The following is a 22351-nucleotide window of genomic DNA, read 5'->3' as shown; positions in this document are numbered from 1 at the left end:
CAAGACCAATGTTTAAAAATCGTCACTTTCCTTATGGGAGGGTGACAGAAATGTTCTGTATCATGATGGGCTAAAAGATTACACAAGTTATGCATCCATCAAAACTCACTGAATTTTACATTTAAAATGGATGCATCTTCTTGTATATACATTATATTTCAGTAAAGTTCAAAAATTATTTTGAAAGTTAAACTTCCTTTTAAAATTATAATTATCAAGAAAAAAATGTTTCTTAAATATTTAATGAAGAAAACTGCTGCATGATAGATAAAACTCTCATGAATACTTAAAATATTTTCTCTGAGATAATCAAAATCATAAATGAAGCAATTAAAATAACGTTGTAGGCCAGGTTCCCTGGCTCACGCCTGTAATCCCAGCACTTTGGGAGGCCAAGGCGGGTGGATCACTTGAGGTTAGAAATTGAAGACCAGCCTGGCCAACATGGTGAAACCTCGTCTCTACTAAAAATACAAAAATTAGCCGGGCATGGTGGCACGCACCTGTAATCCCAGCTACCTGGGAGGCTGAGGCAGAAGAATCACTTGAACCTGGGAGGCAGAGGTTGTAGTGAGCCGAGATCACGCCACTGCACTCCAGCCTGGGCGACAGAGTGAGGCTCCATCTCAAAAAATAATAATGTTTTAAAAACCCAAAGTGGGATATTATCTTCTAAACTAATTAATTCCTGTTTGAAATTTGACTTCGAGCTTCCATTTTTAACTTTCTAATGCCCTTTTCAAACTTTGAGGTATTTTACCCATTTTTTTTCAAGTAGGATGACTCAATTACATTTTATTTATAGTTTCAGAATTCTTAATTTATAAATTATTTTAAAACTCTCTTAATCCTGTCCCTCGGAGTTTACCTGGAGAGGCAGTATTGAGCCTGGCCTGTCTGTGCTGCCAGGAAGGCCTGGGGTAGAACTCATCTGCCCTCCACGTCACCATGTCCTATGGAATGAGGGCTTTAAGGAAACACACACCATGGACCGTTATGTGAAGGGCAGGCTGAGAAATGCAGATGAAATGCCTGGTACCTTTCGGAATTCAAGAAATACTTGCTATTTCACACTATTCTGGAACTTCTTTATTCCCGTCTCAAAAATGATGTTACTCAAGTAAACCCCCTAGGAAGTGGCTAGACACCCAAGTGTAAAGACAAAACGATCCCAATCCGTTGGTTAAGGTCCCATCCCCTGGTCTTCCTCAGAACGTGAACCCGAGAGCTGTCTCCCCGCACGGTGCAGGCCCTCACATGCCACCTCAAGAGGGTAAACGCTCCCTATACGAAAAGGAGTGATAGAGCCTGAACTTTGAGGATATCCACTACAGGTTTGGCATCAATCATGAGTCTGCTTTCCTCCATAAGCTCACATTTATTTTAAGCATTTGATGGGGACACACACAAATCGCTGATCCATGTGTGTGGCCACAAACGGGCTGTTTCACTGACCCGTTGGTCTCTTGACAGAGAATGAAGCAAATACAACTTTATTTCACTAAGCCCACAACTTAGCGAAACAGTCCTGCTGGGTTTGATATTTTTAAAAATCAACTGTACTTAATCTGAAATTCATTTAATTTAGCGATGCCCTTTAACAAATCACAACCTGTTTATTGTGAGTAAATATTTAAGCCAGCTCAATGGTTTTAAATATCTAACAGAGACTGAAGATAAAAGCCAGATAAATGAGATTTATTGGTGACTAGGTAATAATCAACTGCTACTGTTCTCAGAAGGCCCCATCAAAGGCTCAGGCACAGAGACTTTTTCAAGAGCAGCTCCAGATCCAAGGGGTGCTGTCAACTCATTCAGTCAAGGCATTCAACTTTTCTGTTTTTACTGATAACAAAGTCAATGACTTACAAATATTTAGCAACTTTATGGGAAAAAAATGCTAAATTTGAAAGGTTTCAGTTTGAGAAAAAGGACATTTCTTGGGAGACAAGAATGAATGTAGGGCACATGTGTTAAAGAAACTTTTTAAAGAATTTTCTGATTTCTTTAACTTTAATGAAACTAGGGCTATGGAGACATATCTGGAGAATAAATGCTTGAAATAACTAAATAATCATATAAACCAATTACATTTATGGTGCATTTTTTTCTCTAAACAGGCCAAGACATTTAAACTGCTCGGCTATCGTTTTTTGTTTTGTTTTTTTATTTTATTTTATTTTTTGAGACGGAGTTTCGCTCGTCACCTAGGCTGGAGTGCAATGGCACGATCTCGGCTCACGGCAACCTCTGCCTCCCGGGTTCAAGTGATTCTTCTGCCTCAGCCTCCTGAGTAGCTGGGATTACAGGTGCCTGCCACCACGCCCAGCTAATTTTTGTATTTTTAATAGTGACAGGGTTTCGTCGTGTTGGCCAGGCTGGTCTCAGACTTCTGACCTCAGGTGATCCGCCCACCTCGGCCTCCCAGAGTGCTGGGATTACAGGCATGAGCCACCATGCCTGGCCCCAGCTATTGTTTTGGACATCCTCAGAAAATGAGGAGTTTGCTGTAACAAATTTTCAACGTATTTTCAGAAAACAATTGTTTACCTCAATAAGCAAATAACCTTGAGAGGGTCATTTTTGATGTAAATCATTTTTAAATGAATTACAACAGTTTTCTGCTTCCTTGATAACGACTTAATGGTCAGGTGTGGTGGCTCCTGCCTATAATCCCAGAACTTTGGGAAGCTGAGACAGGTGAATCACTTGAGCTCAGGAATTCAACCTCAGCTCTCCCGAAAACACAAAAACTAGCCAGGCCTGCTGGCATGCACCTGTGGGCCCAGCTACTCAGGAGGCTGAGGTGGGAGGATCGCTGGAGCCCGTGAAGTCCAGTCTGCAGTGATCTGTGCTGATCGCACCACTGCATTCTGGCCTGGGCTAACAGAGTGAGACTGTCTCCAAAAAGAAAAACGATGTCAACAAATGTAATGTGATCATCCCTGCACTCCTTTTTGGGGTTCAGAATGATCATAAGAACTGTAATTATCATACTTAGGGGCATTAGAGAGAAAACCTCAGGGGTCAGTCATTAGGATGAAAAGGTCTGTTTGCTCTTCACTAAAAGGCATCAAATGACAATGTGTTTGGATTCTTCATGCTGCTTTTTGTGAGTTTCTGACTCCTCCCTGCAGGCTGCGCTTTCACCTCTGGCTGCCTCGATGAGCTTCTCCTCTCTCTTCTAATCCTCTCCAGCATGGCTGGTTTGGTTTGGTACAGTAATGCTTGCAACAAAAAATAAATGAGTTCCAAGGGCGCGATTAAAAGGTGTCCTCTTGATAGAGCTACAGAGCTGGGACTGTGTGGAGAGACCTGCTTTAAGTTTTCAGCTGTGTTTATCTGGTTTCCACATAAGCAACCTTTGACTACTACTATTTTAGATTATTTTCAGTGAAATAATGAAATCACATGTTATTGACAAAAAGAAAGAGATACAGTAAAGAAAACCAAGGAACTCTAGACGATGAGAGGAAGGGGAGAAAGAGCCACAGTAACTTAAACCAATCCTAAATGAGTGAACAATGGAGGGAATCCCTGCTTTGAACGTCCCAGGGAGGCCTGGCTGGGTAATCTGCCTTCCACAACCATGGGCTTTCCTTTGATCTCCTTGTCTTCTATTCCCTGCCCTGAAAGCTCTGTTGGGCAGTACAGAGCTAAATATTTAAGACTTGCCTGTCAGAAGCGCCCCCTTCTCTGCTGCCTCAGACACTCATTTAAAATGCATAGTAGCAGTTATCTGTTCCTGAAACAATACCCAAAGCAAGGCCCCTTAAGAGCAGCTGTGCCAGTGATCCCCTGGCTGGACACTTAGGAGTCTCGGTCTGAGGACCACAGCCGACTTGAAACCCTCAGTAAATGGAGCCCTTAATTAGTCCTCTACACACTGGCTTTGTGGGCCTGTCATGCAGAGGCCCCAGGAAGTCCTCTTGGAAAAGGAGGCCGTTAAGTATTAGCAAACTCATCACAAACAACTCCACTGCAGAAACAAAAAACCATCCACACACACAGTAAAAATCACAGAACGTTCCCAGCAAATGGAAAATGCTTTTGGATTATCTATATCTCATCTGCGTCTCATTATGCAGTCATTTACTCTGATCAGATTCAGTGAATGTTTCAGTGCCCAGGATGAAGAGGACACCAAGAACTGGCTTCTTAACTCCATGGTTTGGCTGAAATACTCAGGAAAGAGCTGAAGTCAACTTGGAATTCAACACGAGGGACTTGCTGCTTCTCCCTCTCCCTCCCAGATTCCCTCCTCTCCCTTCTCCTTTAAAGAAAACCTGTATCGATTTCAAAATGCTCCCAATTTATTTCCTTTTCAATTTGCTTTTGTTTGGTTTAAAAGAGGTACTCTTATTTACCAGGCACCCTTACTTTAAAATAATTTCACACTGAATGTCAAGAGACAAAGATACGAGTACCTTCGGACACAGAAATACACTCATGGGCATCCATCGTTAGTGCATGAGTAAGGCGTGACAGCTCGCACAGAAGGGGACAGCAGTGTCATGTGGAATAGGGACAGCCTCAGAAGTCCAACTGTAGGCCACGTACCTGTGTGACTCTTTACCCAAACAAGTCATTATATGAAAAAAGTATATCCGAAGTAGCAAAAGAATCTAAAATAGCATGTCCAGTGTAATTATGCCCATCTTTTCAAAATCAGTGGCATAGATAGAAAAAAGGCTGAAAAGAAAACCCTTAGAATGCTGTCTTTGTTTTTGTCATGATCAGTGCTGCAAATGCTTTGTTTAGGGGACTACTGGGGTTCCCTTCCACCACTGGCTTTTTTCTACTACATGTTAAAAATGATCTTTAATGAGCAAATACGTCTTTTAAAAGTCTAATTTGAAATTGCCTTTGTTATTTAAAGTATATTTTAAACTTCCTTTGGAAAATAATGAACTTTTAATAATGTGATTTGTTACTTATTGGTGCAAACAACTGCTTGCTGTCTTCGAAGACTGTGAAGCCCATGCAATTCCTAAGAGTTGCAGGTCAGCCCAGCTCTGGCTTTCCTTTCTCCCCCACAGTGATTTATCTGATCCCTTATCTCTCCAGGATCACGTGGCTTGTCTTACAAAGCCCCTGAGAACAAAGCAAACATCTAGGTTAAACATACTTAAATAAAGTTGTACTCTGGTGAAAACCGCTTTGAATTTTTTCAAAACCATTTGTTTCAACCACAGTATTTGTTCCAAATTAAGTAAACATTGCTAAAAGAAATCATACTGAATCTGCATTTCTTATCAGACTGAAGGCAGGATACGGTTCTAAACTTTCTTGTGTGTTTTTCTCTATTTCTCCTTGAAGCTCTAAGTGGGCACAGGTGATTAGGAACTGAAGTTGCTTGGGGGAACAACGCCTGCAGCAGGCATTTCTATGTAATGGGTATCTTTTTATTTATCTGCAATTTACAGGAGTGCCACTCATCAACCCTGAGCTCCATGCCCAGCCAGTCAGTGTCACACATTAATGCTATTAGTGCCCAGAAAGAGGGGCTATGGATGGATTATCATCACAAATCCATTGTTATTGGGGAGGCGGGGCTTATCGTTCATCTGGTGGGGGTGGGGCTGGAGGCCTCAGATCAAGATAGAGAGGGGAGGGACTGGCCTAACTCGGCCTCTCCGGCCTTCAGCCTCCCAGTCTAGTCATCTGAGCTGCTGCTTTTTTACCTTTTCTTTTTTTTTTTCTTTTCTTTTTTTTTTTTTTATTGTTGTTTTTTGAGACAGGGTCTCACTCTGTTGTTCAGACTGGAGTGCAGTGGCACAATCACAGCTCACTGCTGCCTCAACCTCCTGGGCTCAAGCAGTCCTCCCACCCCAGCCTCCCAAGTAGCTAGGACCAAAGGCACACACCACCATCCCTAGCCAATTTTTTATTTTTTGTAGAGATGGGGTCTCACTATGTTGCCCAGGCTGGTCTTGAACTCCTGGGCTCAAGTGATCCTCCCACCTCAGCCTCCCAAAGTACTAAGATTACAGGCGTGAGCTACAGCACCTGGCCCCCATCTGAGTTTCTCAGGCACAAAACTCCATGGCACCCACTTTCTGGTACCCTTCAGTGCTCACCCACCAGGGGAGGTGAAGCCCCAGAAGACGAACATCAGAGCCAGACGCACCATGAGATCCTCCCCGACCGGGACAACTCCAAAAGCAGGACCCTCCGAAGAGCACATCTGCCAGGGCACGGCCGAGGACAGGCAGGGTCAGGGTTTGAAAGAAGGCAGGCCAGCAGGTAGACAGTCATTACTGAGCTTGCCCCAGGGCAGGTATCATGTTGCTGGACTACTCGTTCATTTAATTCTATCCAAAATCTGCAGACTTGGGCATTTTCCAGAGTCAACAGAGGTTCAAAGAGGGGAGACTATCTGCCCAAGGTTACACCATCAGTACAAAGCGCAGCCAAGATGTGAATCCAACCCTGCTGGCAACACAACCACTGCAGGCAGGTACCACTCCATTTCACAAGGGGAGACCTAGCCCTCAGGGAGGTGAGTGCTGGCCACACAGAGGCCACAGACAGGTGTGGTACTGGGGTGGTCCCTGGGGCAGCTGACAGAAATGGGAAATCCAGAGCGAAGAGACCCACTAGGTTAGGACAGACAGCCCTGCAGACCCAGAGAGCAGCTGTAGGGCATGCGGCACACAGGGTCCCCTTCTGCAGAGGTGCGGTGTGCCACCAGACTCCGGGCCACCTGGGACCCCCAGGGAGGGCTACTCCTGGTTCCAGAGAGTTCTTGCCTTTCCCACTACCAGGCATGCCCTTGAAACAAACCCCATTCCTGAAGTTAGCTTGAGAGGTGTCACTTGCTTCTAGCTGAGAGTCTAGCTGAGAGTCTGAGTAGCACAGGAGCTCCTCGGGGTGGGGGGAAGAAAAAAAATCACTGAAGCAGTAGCTCTTTGTGGATGAGCTTAAAAAAAAAAAGCCCAAAGTGGAAGAAATGAAAACATAAGGCGCCTTACAAAATTTTCCCAAAAGACTCCAAAATCTCTTCTGAGGAGATTAGTTGTGTTCTGGAACTATTGCCAAGAGCTGTGCCAAAGGCAGCAAACTTTCTTTTACAGAGATAAGGACTCATGCTCACTGAAGGCTACCAGCCTGTCTTGCTTTGTGATTTGAAAGGCTATCAGCTGTGCACACTGCAATTTTTACTTTGACAAAGAGCTTGTTTTTCCTTGCTTTCTAAAGTTTCATATATGAAGAAACATACACACACACACACACACACACACACACATATATACTGGTTAATTTTCTTTTTAAAATACTAGGGACTTCACATAACACTAAATTACTAAGGACTTCACAAGGCATTAAAAGTTACATGTGAGATCTACCTTCAAAGGCAAATTTGTGATATTTGTGATATCTGAGCTTAGCCAGAACCTCGAAGGCAGAAAATCCCAAAGCCTCAGAGTTTTGACTTGATTGTATTAAATATAAATGCAATAAATTAACGGGAAGAAACCCCTCAGACTTTCTGACTCTAAAGTGGCAACACTGTCTTCATGGAATTTCTGTGCAGCGGTCTGGGCTGCAGGGCATGGTTTTAACTCAGCTTCCTGACAGAATGATGGCTGGGCTGACCCACGGGCAAGCCCAGGTCACTGCATGTTGAACTGGCAAGAGGGCTTGTCCTTTGATGGGTTGTGTAGTGGCCTAAAGACACTCCTCCAGGGTCTCTAACATGCCAGACTTTTAGTGTTTTCTTTAAGTGACGAATATTGAAGAAAACTAGATGAGAAAGAGTCGATGTGTAGGAAAGATGAGATAGCTTTGGTTTTCCTTAGGGAGACAGTAGACTGTGGTGGAAAGAATTAGCCTGGAATTTGAATACTGTCTCTGGCACTTAGCAGCCAACAACGGAACGGGACTGACCTCTCTGGACTAGTGTTCTCATTGACAGATTTGGACTGATGATAGGATTATTGAGAAAATTAAGCAAAACAAAACAAGTAAAGCATGTGCATTGTGCCTGATAACAGGCATTCAATATTGCATTTGTTACTTGCGATGAATTATTTGGTGAATGTTTACCTATTATAAAAATGAGGATCAATATACATTTTCTATAAAAGAAAGTCTTCCAATGTCTTTTGCTTTTCTATCACTTCAAAGGAAGAATAGAAAGTAATGCATTTTGGTAAAGGACACACTAATATGGACTGCGAAATTCCATGCCACTCTTGGAAAGAGAAGCACTGTGTGACCTTATCAAATGATGCACTAACTTTCAGTTAGTTCAGAGGGGACTTTTACCATAGCAAGAAGCAAGAGGACACAGCCCATGCATTGGAAATGACATCAAAACAATGCTCCCCAGAAAGGCATGAGCGGCCTGTGTGTGGGATAAAGAAGCCTCCTCCGTCCTCCCTCCTGCCCTTCGCTCTCCCCTGAGCCGTGACGTGTGGCTCTCCTGAGCCCTGCTGTGGCACAGACAAGCGTGCTCTGCCACACAGGGGTCACTCACCGGTTCCCTTCCTGTGGGTTTTTTATTGGCCTGGTTTGTGTTTAGGATTAAAAAGAGTGAGAGGTCACTCTTCTTCCTATTCAAAATTGATGCTGGTTGATAACTTGAAACAAATACCTCTTATATCTACACAAAATACATAGTCAAAAGGAGTAACTAATGTTAACATAAAGAGGAAAAGGCACAATTTTCTCGCATACAGTTGTATCCCCAGCATGCAATGAGTTCTCTTTTCTCATTTGTTTGTTAAATGAGAAAAAAGGAGGAATGGATGAAGTGAACTAGGTTCCATTTAGTGACACACAGTGAGGGCAGGTGACTCAGACAGAGGAACTTGTCTGGGAAGGCAGAGGTGCCACCACAGTCCTGTCTGGGGACTAGGAAAGGAAAACCCAGGAATTCATGGGGCCAGGGCAGGAAGACCTAGGAGTGAGGACGTGGGCTGCCTGCTTAATCACAGTCGCCTGAATTCCAGACTCAGGATGCCAGGGAAGGCTTCGAATGGAGCAGAGCAGTGGCGTAATGTCTGCACTCCACTTCGACATTCTAATCCCTGGGCCCGGTGTGCTGACTGAGGCACACGACAAAGAACTTCTTCTGTCCTGCTAGAAGCCTGATAAAAGAGGACACACTGTACACCCCACAGGAGGGACAGACTTGGCTCCATCTGCCAGAGAAGAAAGGTTTACAGACTTAATCGTTTTCGCAGGCCCTGGCTCTGCCTGTGTCGTGTTCACTCACAGTGTGGTTCGTAAGGAGGAGGGGGGTCTCCACAAGGCACACACTCCATGTCTTGAAAGCCGACAAGTTTTGTCTTCCTATAAAACCTAGAAGAGAGAGGAAAACACTCCTTGTTAGTGCTTTCATCTAAGCTTACAGTTGTGGTCATAAATTACCAGCAGTCTCCATTACCAGTTCTGTGGTTAAAAGTACACAGAGGCTTAAATAATAGTATCTTAGGTAGACACATTTTTGGACAGGAAGCAGTGAACACTTAAGAAATATCAAATTCCCCTAAACATCATGTTGCAGATGCTTCTCTGCACTTCTTCCGTATTGGGGTGGGGGTGCAGATGGGGGGATAAAAAGTCAGTGGTCTTCGGCATTTCTATTGAAACTTAAACTACAAAACACCTTATACATGAATAAAGAACTAGTTTTTAGCATTTGGAATTCAGACACCAAAAAACCAAGCAACCATAAAAGCAATGGAAAAATGTAGGGAAATCCTCATACAATCTTGATACGGGAATGTCTTTCTAGGCAACAAGAAACCAGGAGTCAGAGTGGAAGAGATTAACAGCAATCACACACATACACACACAGATTTAAAGACATCTGAAGGGCAAAAATGAATAAATATAGCACCATCAATATAGGTAATAGTCAAACAAAGATTGAAAAATTGTCCTAATTACAGTACTGTCTATACCTTCACTCTATAAAGTAAAACTTAAAAATCATGACGGTGAAAATGAACACTATAATTGAAAAATAAGCAAAGAACTTTCATTCCCAAAAGAAGAATGTTTCATAATTTAAAAATTTCATAAACTGAAAAGCATGATGCAACTAAATGTTTTTAAAGAAATTTAAGATGAAAATGTTTAACTTCATTATTAATCAAGTACATTCAAGTTAAAATGAAAATATATCATTTTTACTTAGAAAATTGGGAAAGTGCTGATGTGGGTGTAGGCCAATAGGTATATGTATATACTGCCTGTGGGAACATAAATTGCCGCTTTTAGGAGGGCAATTTAGCAATGTGTCACTAGAACTCAATAAAATAGTTTACATTTCTTATTTAGTAATTTCCTATTTAGAAACTCATCCTAAAGAAATAATCAACTGGGTAAAGATGTTTGTGTAAGAATACAATCACAACATTGTTTATAAAAGAAAAAAAAGCTAATTAGGCACAAGCCCAATGTCCACCAATAGAAATGACCAATCAGGATAGACCCAATGGAATGCCTTTAAAAATGATGATAAAGACCTACCATACACATTTTTAAAAATTCATGAAATATCATTAAGTGAAAACAAAGGAATATATATGATATAATTCCATTTCGTGCAGGCACGCACTTTTCTATCAGTTTTCTCAGATTGCTTACCAATACATATAAAAATAGTTACGTGTAGCTAGGCACAGCGGCTCACGCCTGTAATTCCAGCACTTTGGGAGGCTGAGGCAGGTGGATCACCTGAGGTCAGGAGTTCAAGACCAGCCTGGCCAATATGGTGAAACCTCATCTCTACTAAAAATACAAAAAATTAGCTGGGCATGGTGGTGGGCATCTGTGCATCTGTAATCCCAGCTATTCGGGAGGCTGAGGCAGGAGAATGGCATGAACCTGGGAGACAGAGGTTGCAGTGAGCCAAGATTGCACCATTGCACTCCAGCCTGGGCAATAAGAGTGAAACTCCATCTCAAAAAAAAATATATGTATATATTTGCAATGAAAAAAGTTTGCGAGTATATTATACACTGAATATTAACAGTGACTATTTCTAGATTGTAGGAATTCAAGTGATTTTCTTTTTTTCGTACATACAACATAAATTTTCTATAACAAATATAGTAATATAGAGAACAAGTCTACAGAGACAGGCAGATGCAATTATTTTGTGAAACTGGATAATGTAGTAGCCAATCTGTATAATTTATGGTAGAAGCAAAATTTGCATTTGAAACTAGGTAAATTATCTCAAATGCCCAGATACACTCGGAAATTGCTCAACATTCTATTTTCACTTGATTATGACAATCTTTCCAAAGCATATATAACACAGTGACTTCCCACTAGACATTAATAGAATTACTCATTTTGGAATTTATGAAGTAAAAATTAAAAAAAAAAACCCAAGTTTGAGGACTCATACTTCCTGATTTCAAAACATAATACAATGCAACAATAATCAAAATAGTGTGGTATTGGCATAAAGACAGACAACTAGACCAGCGGAATAGATAAGACAGCCCAGAAGAAAACCCTTGTGTATGTGGTCAATGACTTTCAACAAGGTGCCAAGACCACTCAGTGAGGAAAGAACAGTCTCTTTAAGGAATGCTGGAGAAACTGGACATCCACATGCAACAGATTAAAGACCTAAAAGTATAAAACTTCTAGAAGAAAATGCAGAGGAAAAGCTTCATGACATTAGATATGGCAATGATTTCTTAGATATGACACCAAAACCACAGGCAACAAGAGAAAAAAGTTGACAAATGGGACTACATTAAACTTAAAATCAGAGGACACAAACATTCCTATGAAATGGAAGAAAATATCTGCAAATCATATGTCTGATAAAGGGTTAATATTCATATTATATAAACAATTCCTATAAACTCATCAATTAAAAAATCAACCTAATTTAAAAATGGGCAAGGGACTTGAATAGACATTTCTCCAGAGAAATGTCTTTGGAGAAATATATCACATGGCTGACAGGTATACAAAAAGATGTTCAACATCACTAATTATCCCTGAACTGAAAGTCAAAACCATATGAGATATCACCTCACACCCATAAGGATGGCTACTATCAAAACAGTAACAACAAACAGATAATAACAAGTGTTGGCAAGGATGTGAAGAAACTGGAACCCTTGTATACTGCTGATGGGACTGTAAAATGGTGCAGCCGCTATGGAAAACAGCACGGAGGTTCCTCAAAATATTAAAAACAGAACTACCATATGATCCAGCAATCCCACTACTGGGTCTATATCTAAAAGAACTCAAATCAGTGTCTTGAAGAGATACTTGCATGCCCGTATTCGTTGCAGCACTATTCACAGTAGCCAAAAGGCAGAAGAAACCCAAATGTCCATTGATGAATATGGATAAACAAAGTATTTCACAGAATGAAATACTATTAGTCTTAACAAGTAGGGGGTACCTGTCACATGCTACAACATGGATAAACCTTGAGGACATGATGCTAAGTGACACAAGCCTGTCATAAAAGGACAGATACTGACTGACTCCAATTCTGTGAGGTACTTAGAGTAGTCAAATTCATGGAAACAAAAAGAAAGGTGGTTCCCAGGGGCTAGAGGAAGAAGCAAAGGGGAGGTGTTTAACAGGTATAGAGTTGCAGCTTGAGAAGATGAAAAAGTTCTGGAGATCTGTTTCACAACAATGTGAATATACTTGACTCACTGAACTGCACACCTAAAAATGGTTAAGATGGTAAATTTTATGTTACGTGTTTTTCATCACAATAAAAAATGCATATAAATTTTTTTTTTTTTAAATCACAGGACAATATAAAGGCACCTTCTTCTTTAAGACGTCTTGCTCAACACTGTAACATATCCAAATTAATACTTTTATCTTTTCAGCCAGAAAACTTGCCCAATAGAAGTTCATTGAATTAAATATCGAGAAAGCACAAAATAGTGTTTTATACATAAAAACTCATTTCATGTAAAAAGCAAAAAAAATTTAAAAATAGAATATCCAACATTCTCAAGAACAAATATTGGGGATACAGAAATCCATCTTTTAACACTTAAAAAGTTAGGAAAATGGGAAGTATTGAGGATCAAGTATAGACACTACTTAACATTTTAAAAATAAAGAATTCTAACTGACAAAACAGTTTTGAGGTCTGAGTTTTCCCTGACAATCAAATAAAATACATTTGCCAAAAAATTTCTAAAAGTTTGAGGATCATGAGACAAATGAGGCTAGAAGGTTGTCATGTTTTGAATGACCATTTTTATTTTTTAATTAATTAATTTTTTAAATTTATTTTTTGAGATGGAGTCTCGCTCTGTCACCCGAGCTGGAGTGCAGTGGCGGGATCTCGGCTCACTGCAGCCTCTGCCTCCTGGGCTCAAGCCATCCTCCCACCTCAGCCTCCTAAGTAGCTGGGACCACAGGTGTGCATCACCACGCCCGGCTAATTTTTGAATTTTTTTTAAAGATGGGGTTTCGCCATATTGCCCAGGCTGATGTCACACTCTTGAGCTCAAGCGATCCACCTGCCTCAGCCTCCCAATGAAGAGGAATTTTTAATTGAACGGAACCCAAACAGCACTGGTTAGCCTAATGAACACAGTGTTTGAAAACTGCTGTTTTAAGAAAATCTGGCTGTAGACCGTTAATTCTTCAATCAATGAGTGCACTTCTGCAAGGAGATGACATGCTATAGAACAACTCTGGTCTTACAATGACCTCACTTAACACAATGTTGAAGGCAGTTACTATGCCCTGTGAATCACAGTCAAGTCAGGGCGGGATTTCCTGAAGCGTCTGTGAGACACTGGATGAGACACTGGATGACAGCGTTGCTCTGTCCTGGGCTCTTGCTAGCACTTTGCTTCATGCTGGTCAGTCGGCCTGCTGTTTGTGTTCCTCAACAATCCACAGCAATGGCCCCTTATTTGAAGGTGAACAAATGCTAATGACAAGATTAATCATTAGAGTAAGAGTCTAGGTCTCCTCAACAGTGTCATGGTTACTAGCACAGACCGGAGAGCTGAGGCGAGGGGATGCGAAAACCCAGGCAACTCAGGCAGCTTCCAGGAGCAAGGGGTCTGCGGAGGGTAGGGTGAGGGTGAGGTGGGCACACAGCCCAGACGGGCAGAGGCAGTCCCTGTGATTCCCCATCGATCAGTCACGGAAGCCCCAGGGGTGACCTCCCAGTGAAATCAGACATGCACCTAAGCATGGGGCAGAGGAGCTTCGAGGTGAATCCCAGTTCTTTCATTTACAAGCTGGGTGATTCTGGGAAGTCATTTACCCACTCCGAGAACCAGTTTCCCTCTTTGTTAAGAGGGGATGGTAGGAATCCCTGCTTTACAGAGTAGCTCAGATGACAGTAAGTGCTCAATGTTAGTTGTCATTGTCACCAGAAGCAGCAAAGAGCTGGCGGGGGCCAGCCTACTCTTCAGGGCGGGTTCCAGTTTCCCTGAGCCAGGAAGGAATCAGGAACCGGGCGCTGGCAGAGGAGCCTGGAGGCCTGTTGGTCACACTCTGAAAATGTCATGTGAAGTTTTCACTGGCCCCAAAATCATCAATTGGCAATAATGTCCAACATTTCATTAGGGTTTCCAATGGCTTAGGCACTTGCTACGCATTTTACATGCCTTCTATTTCTAATCCTTCTAACAGTTCTGCAGGGTGGATTCTCACAGCATGGCCATTTGACAGTGAGAAGAGTGCATGTCAGAGAAGTTAAATGACTGGTCTAAAGTCACAGAGCAGCTGTGGGAATAAGGGGACCGGCTGTCTCGAATGACTCAAATTATGGGCAGAGGACTGAAGATTTCCACACCCTACCTGCTACTGAGAGGGAAGCAGCTGGTGTCCTGGGGCGCCTGGGCCTATGGGCAGCAGCAGGTTCTTGCTAGAGAATGAGGCCACAGGAGGCAGACTGGCACCAAAAAGAGCAATGCCCACCTTATGCCTGACTTCTGCATTACTGTTTGGGGAGCAATATGCATTTTGCTCACGTCTTTCTGCCTCCCAGTTTTTCTGCTTGTAAAACGGGTTTCAACCATTTGGTTTCTTCACAGAAGTACAGTCAAGTTGGAAGAGTACTTTGAAAACACTTTGGAAAGACCTGGGTAAAAGTCACTATGTAATTATGCCAGCCTCATATACCAATGCTGACTTAGAAAAGAATGGGATTTTAAAGTAATCGTATAAATAAATTGTGAAACATCACTCAACTGTCTATTCACTTATAACTTTCCTGTAGCTAAGTATTTACTTAAAGAATAAACAAACACTGTAGAAACTAGAGCAGCCGGCTCAAATGACAATGACCACAGGGAAGCAGGAGGAACCAGGCACGGTGGAGTTCCGGGCAGACCCGCTCCCCTACTCCAGCAGCACAGCCCTGTGTGGGCTCTATAAAATCCCAGTCCTAGATCAGGCCTTTCCCCACCTTCCCTGGGCACTGCCTACTTCAGCCTGTACATCCCCTGAAGACCTCATTTCCCTACCCCCAGATGAAGAGAGTAGACATGCACAGACAGGCTTTTATCAGAGAACTGGAGAACATGAACAACAGAGGTGTGTGAGATGTTCAGTTCATGTCCTCAATTAGATTTGCACAAGATCAAAACTCTGGGCAATGCTATCCACAGATATTGTCACAGGTCTGAGGTTATAGACCATTCCTTCTTTTTTAAAGCACAGCTTTATTGACTTATACTGTATATACCACACAATTCACCCATTTCAAGTGTGCAGTTTCATGGTTTTCCATATGTTCACGGAGTTGTACAACCATCACCACAATCAATTTAAGGACATTTTCATCACCCCGAAAAGAAGCCTCACAACCTTATCAGTCACCTCCCATTCCCAACCCTCCCCAACCCCAGCCTTTAGGCAACACTAATTTCCTTTCTGTCCTTGTAGATTTGATCATTCTGGACATTTCAATAGAATCGTGTAATATGCTGTCATTTGTGACTGGCTTACTTCACTTAGCATAATGTTTTCTAGGTTCATCCATCTCGCAGCATATGTCAGGATTTCCTTCCTTTTCACTGATGAATAATATTTCATTGTTTGAATATATCCCATTTGGTTTTTCCATTTATCAGTTGATAGACATTTGGGTTTGTCTTAGTCAGTTTTGTGCTGCTGTAATAGAATATCACAGACTAGGTAATTTATAAACAACAGAAATTTATTTCTCATAGTTCTGAAGACTGGGAAGTCCAAGATCAAGATGCCAGTATCTGGTGTCTGGTGAGGGCCTTTCTGTTGCACCCTTCAGAGGGAAGAAATGCTGTGTCCTTACGTGGCAGAAAGTGGAAGGGCAACAAAAGGAACAAATTCCCTCTGTCAAGCCCCTTTATCGGGGCACCTTTGTGAGGGGAGGGCCCATCATGACCCAATTACCTGTTAAGGGCCCCACCTCTTAATACAATCGCATTGGCAATACCTGAGTTTTGAAGGAGACACATTCAAACCAGAGCTGGTTTGTTTCAGTGTTTTGGCTGTTACGTAAACTGCTGCTACGAACCTAGTGTACAAGTTTTTGTGTGGACGTGTTTTCAGTTCTCTTGGTTATATACCTAAGAGTCAAACTGTCAGGTCACATGGTAACTCTATGTCCAACTTTCTGAAGGAACTCTAGACTGTTTTCCAACCTGGCTGTACCCTTTGCTGTTCCCACCAACAGTGTATGAGGGTTTCAATCTCTCCACGTCATCACCAGTTACTGTCTGGCTTTTGTTGGCTATAGCTATCTTAGTGGGGTTGAAGAATGTGGGTTTGATTTGCACTTTCCCTGATTGTTAATGATGCTGGGCAACTTTTCATGTGCTTACTGGCCATTTGTATATTTCTTTGGAGAAATGTCTATTCAAATCCTTCATTCTTATTTTAATTGAATTATTTGTCTTTTTATTATTGAGTTGTAAGAGTTCCTCACGTATTCTACTTAAGACAGTTCCTTATCAGACATATGATTTGCCAGTATTTTCCCCTATTTTGTGGGTTGTGTGGTTGTGTTTTGTACTGCAAAGGGTTTCCTTTGAAGTACAAAGTTTAAAATTTTGATAAAGTCCAACAGAGCTATATTTTCTTTTGTTGCTCGTGCTTTTGGTGTTAGCCCACTATATCTTACAGCTCCCTAGGTGCTGTGTCTCTGTATATGACCATGCTGGACCCACTAGGCTATTTTCTACTCTGCTTCCACCCTTTAGGCCCAGAGCTTTATCTCCCCTCTGGCCTCAACATGACCCCAACCCCGGGATATCTGGTCAAAACCACCCTGATCTTGTGGTGATCCAGTTAGCGTCTTTTGTCCGTGGTGCCTTGCAGCATGAATTCTGACGTTAGACTCCCATGATGTAACTCCCAGACTCCCCACACACAGGTTAGGGCGATCTTGCCTGAATAATCTTAATCCTTAGTAAGTCTCAGTTTCTTCCTTTTTAAAACATTGTGAAAATTATAGAAAACAATTCATGAAAAGTACTTGGCCGGGTGCCTGGTACATTGTAAGTAATAAATGTTCGCTGCTCCTGCGATGCAGTTTCTGGTTGTCTCTTACTTTTGCAATACAGACTGGCTTGGGATGCTCCCGGGTTTCTGCTGCTTCTCTCTGCTGTCTTTGGTCAGTAACTCTGGCTCCACTCTAGCTCCATTAAGCTCTAAGGATATTCGGCTTCATCCCGTTCTCTGCATACTTGGTGTAGCAATGGCTCCTCCCAGCCTTCCAGGTCACCCACCTTGCCACCCTGAGTCCAGCTCTTCATCTAGACTCCCTCCTCCAGCTGTCTGTATTAATCCATCCCACAATTACTTAGAAGCCATCAGGATTTTAACTTCCTCCTCCCTGGTGCTCCCTCTGGCCCAGGTGTGGTCCCCCTCCTTATTGACAAGTCTATTTAAGGCTTCTGCGTTCGCACCTGCCCGCCCCTCCCCTGCTCTCTGTAACGTGGTGTACTGCACTCCTCCCTCTCCCTGCCACTCCCTTGGCCTCCTGGTGGTTTTTTACCCACACCAGGTGGATGCCCACCTGAGAACCTCTTGCTGGAGGTTCCCTCTGTCTGTGGTGTTCTTCCCCACCTCTCTGCTTGGCTCAGGGCCTCGTCTCCTTCAAGGAGATCTCACCTTTGAATAAAGCCTATCCTGATGACCCAATTTAACACTGTCACTGTCCTGCTCCTCACTGCGGCCATGCCCAATCTCCCTTGTCTGCCTTGGGGTTTCTTCCAAAGCGATTATCTGCTATCTTTCTGCATAATTTGCTTCTTTATTTTTTACTATTTAAATATTTTTAAAACCCTGTAAGAAGCCGGGCATGGTGGCTTATGCCTGTAATCCCAGCACTTTGGGAGGCTGAGGCAGGCAGATCACCTGAGGTCAGGAGTTGGAGACCAGCCAACATGGAGAAACCCTGTCTCCACTAAAAATACAAAAAATTAGCCAGGTGTGCTGGTGCATGCCTGTAATCCCAGCTACTCGGGAAGCTGAGAAAGAAGAATCACTTGAACCCGGGAGGAGGAGGTTGCGGTGAGCTGAGATGGCACCATTGCACTCCAGCCTGGGCAACAAGAATGAAACTCCATCTCAAAAACAAACAAACAACAACAACAACAAACAAACAAAAACCTACAAGAATATAAGCTCCCCACGGGCAGGGATCTTTACCACTTTATTTTCTGACATAGACCAAGCGTGTAAAGCAATGCCTAAGGTGGGTGGGCAAATCCCTGCTGAATGGCTGAATGGTGTGACCTGCCCTCCTCTGAAGCTAATGAGGGTGACGCTGTCAGAGAATTGCGGTCGCATGCGTCCCCTCTTTTGTGGGTTGCTTGTTCATTTTTCTGTCCATTTGTCCAAGTGTTCTTTTTTATTGATTTGTAGGAACTCCTTAGATTTTCATAACAGAAGTCCTTTGTTAGCATGTCTATTCATTTTCTTCATAGCCAGTGTCTGCTGCACGCGTGGCACACGGTACCACGGATAATCCAGTGCTTAATATTGAAAGAAGTCACACATACTCCACCAGCTCTTCAAGTTAATATCAGCATGCATTCCAGTTTAGAACGGAACAAGGGAATTGCCTTTTTAAAAGTTAACTTAATTAAATAATTACAAGGGAAAGAAACCGGTCAACTCACCCTGGCAAGCAGTCCCCGCAGATGGCATCACTGGTGGCTGAGCAATTTGCCTTCTGAAAGCGGTTCACCAGTGCGCAGTCCAGACAGGGCTTGCATTTCTGGAAGCCCCAGTCCTCCTTGAACCTGTGCAGCCGGCACGTCACACACTGTGCATCCTCCCCATAGCCGAAGCCACATTCCTGTGGGGATTAACGGGCAATAGAAAGCTATTCAGACTTTGCAAGCGTGAAAAGGAAAGACCGCTGAGATGAAACGAAGACCTGGTCTAATAATTACCAAGTGTCGGCCTTCCTAGACACAAAGGCAGCTCTTTCAGCAAGTTCAAATGTGTCTTCCACTGCTAATGATCTCTCTTACTACGGTAAGCCCACTTAGTCATCCACTTTATTCAAGAAGCCGTGAGCATGGGAATAATCAAGGGTCTCTCGGCTCCCACTGCTGCATGACTACCAGTGGCTGGCAGAATTACGGCACTTTCTTCTCCTCTAATTAAGCCAGTCATGTGCATGCTCAGAAGCCAAAGCCAGGGAAACATTCAGCCACTCACTTCTAAGGCAGAAAATCACTACTTTGATATCAGGGGTGTTATTTTCAAAAATGAGGATAAGCGCATAAGAAATTTCATTAGTGGACAAGCCTAGAAGTCAATCCAAGTGGAGAGCTCCTTGAAAGAGTTAGCAATTTAGTATTTCCCAAGAGTAGAAAGAATCTTACATATGTCTTAAAAGGATGTTAACTTCCTGTTGAGACTAACTCTGTGGTAATAAGACATCAAGCTTCTCTAGATTTGAACATCAGAACACACTGTTTTCCAAGAACGGGCAAAACAAATGGCTCTTTGACCCACATACAATCATTTCCACAAGTTCAAGAACTCAGTAAACTATAGCATATCATATAACATAATTATAATGCAACTATAAAAAGAAGAACGTAGATGTGATCTGTGTTCATGACGATTTTAAAAACAAGTTTTAATACATAATTAGAAGTATGATTCCATTGTTTACAAAAACATTCATGTAAGTACCAACATTTATGGGTGCTGACTCCAGGCCAAGAACTTTAAACCATTAACTCAATAATCCATACTCCCTCCCAATCAGGGCAGCACTGCCATTTTTCCCATTTCATAGACTGGGGGATAGAGCATCAGAGAAGTTATGTACCTTGGGCCAGGTGACAGAAGTAGTGTTAGAAGCAGGATTTCAACCTACGTCGTCTAATTCCAGAGTCAGGCTTCATAACCACTACACTATAGGGCCTGCCAGGTCGATCTTTGTGATGTTTTCTACAGAACACTCTTCATTAACAAAAACCAGAAAACAGCTTAAGAGGAGCAAGAAGGACACCCACGCAGGCAGCAGGCTGGGCAAGCCCACAGATGCAGACCGGATGCTACAGAGGAAGAAGGGTTTGCGCAAAATCTCAGTTTCCTCATCTGTAAACCCTGGATGCTAGAATACAAGTCCCACCTAGTTCAACATTCCCATTTTTTCTGTAAAATTTACGTATTTTAATTTTTTCATCCGTATCTATATACAAAATCAACTAAGCAGCACTTATTGGCCAAAAATTAAATGAAAACCATTTAGTTTTGAAGGATAGTGTTGCCTGTACTTAATCAACTACTCAACAAAGGATTCGGAGGAATCATGTCCATCTAGATTTTTACTAATTAACTCACTCACATTTTGGGTGAGTGATACTTTCTTTCCTCCCTTCAATTACTCTGCCTGTCTTTCAAACGTACATCAGGAGTGAGCACAACAAAGAACCGAGGAGAACAAGGTGGAAGGTCAGCCTCTTCCTCACTCCCGAGAGCCCTAGCCACACAATGTTCCACATCAGAGGCACAGAGAGGAGAGAGCGGGGGAGAAAAACAACATTTGATTTAAAGAACTGATGAACAAGTTAGAATTTCTTGAAAATTGTCAACAGGGATTATCTCTTTCAGGGGAGCGGGAGATTAGAATTACGGGTTATTCTCAAGTTTTGTAATTCTGCAAAGCGTAATTTTTGCAAAAAGCATCCATTACTCTTGTAATAGGAAAACAATAAAACAAATGCATATTCAAGAAGAATTTCTTTGGACATGTGCTGGGTCTTTGTGGGGTGATCACTGTGGCTCTGGCTCTGTGCTGGGACACCTGTGTTTTTGCTGAGCACTTTGGCTGCTGGGAGAGCTGTGTGCAGGCACAGGCTTTCTGAAGTACAGGAGAGAGCCTCCCCCTCCAAAGTCCCTCGGGATCAAAGCACGGGTGCATGTGACCTTCTGGGGGTGGTCTCCACCTTGTTCCCATGCTGGCTTCTCCACAGCAAAGGTCCAGGCAAGAGCAGAGGGTTTCAAAATCACAAAGTTGATCCAGGCAGCTTGAGGTTGCAAGAGTCTCATGTACGAGTTAAAACACAACAAAGGAAAGGAGGAAGGAGGAGAAGTATATGGGAAACAAAGGGAAAGAGAAAGGAGAATGCAGAGAAAGAGGTGCATTAACTGGGAATAAAGTCCTTGGAAATTCTGTGTCAAGCCAGCTCAACATAGGAGAAAAGTATGTGTTTTCCTACATCGGATCTAAAGAGACACGAGTTTGAATGCCAGCTCTGCCACTTGTTGGCCAAGTGATTTCGGGAATTCTCCGATCCTCAGTTTCTTCATCTGTGAGATGAGGATAAGAATATCTGCCCTAAAGGTTGTGTGAGGAATAAATGGGAATACATATAAAGCTACTAAACTCTAAATCAAGCACAAAGTGCATTCTCTAAACAAATTATACCTGTAAGTGTTATGATTTTGGATTTTCTACAACCCAATAAAACAACTTTGCTGATTCAAGAATCATAAAGCTCCACCGGAAATGAGGGGATCATCAGACCCCAATTTCCATCTAAGACACTTTTATTGACTAAAAATCTTTGAAAAAGAAATAATAATTTTAATTAAAAAAATGTGCATGGAACACAAACTCTCTCTAATTCTAAGTCAACTGCTGCACCGTGCTACAAGACAGCGCTGCGTTCCTGCCAGTCAGTCACTCAGCTGTGGCTCCCTGTCCTGCTGTCTGTCTCCAAGTCACCTCCTCCCTCCGCTGAGAAACTGTGTAAGTAGCCCAATGGACTTAAACAGTTTTGAGTGTCACATCTCTTTTGAAAATGAACATACAACTTAATGTGTGGGAGGTCTTTGTGGTTATTTCTTGACAAAATAATAAAATTCATTGAACATATCCCAAATACTCATGGGAACTTTTATAGAG

The 22351-nt window shown here is 42.5% G+C and overlaps 1 protein-coding gene across 9 annotated transcripts in view; it reads right to left on the bottom strand.

Moving 5' to 3' along the window:
- The window catches only part of TNFRSF19 (TNF receptor superfamily member 19), a 105239-nt gene that overhangs the window by 40908 nt on the left and 41980 nt on the right, over positions 1-22351 (bottom strand). For all 9 annotated transcript variants that reach the window (XM_005585485.4, XM_015439059.3, XM_005585481.4 and 6 more), the window contains exons 4-5: positions 19098-19276; positions 9224-9309 (exon numbers count right to left, since the gene is read on the bottom strand). In XM_005585485.4, coding sequence (XP_005585542.3) covers positions 9224-9309; positions 19098-19276 — 265 coding nt within the window. The remainder of the gene's footprint in view (positions 1-9223; positions 9310-19097; positions 19277-22351) is intronic.

Source organism: Macaca fascicularis, chromosome 17 (genome assembly GCF_037993035.2).
Source record: "Macaca fascicularis isolate 582-1 chromosome 17, T2T-MFA8v1.1".
In the NCBI taxonomy this organism is placed as follows: domain Eukaryota; kingdom Metazoa; phylum Chordata; class Mammalia; order Primates; family Cercopithecidae; genus Macaca; species Macaca fascicularis.
This window is presented reverse-complemented; position numbering and strand designations above follow the sequence as displayed.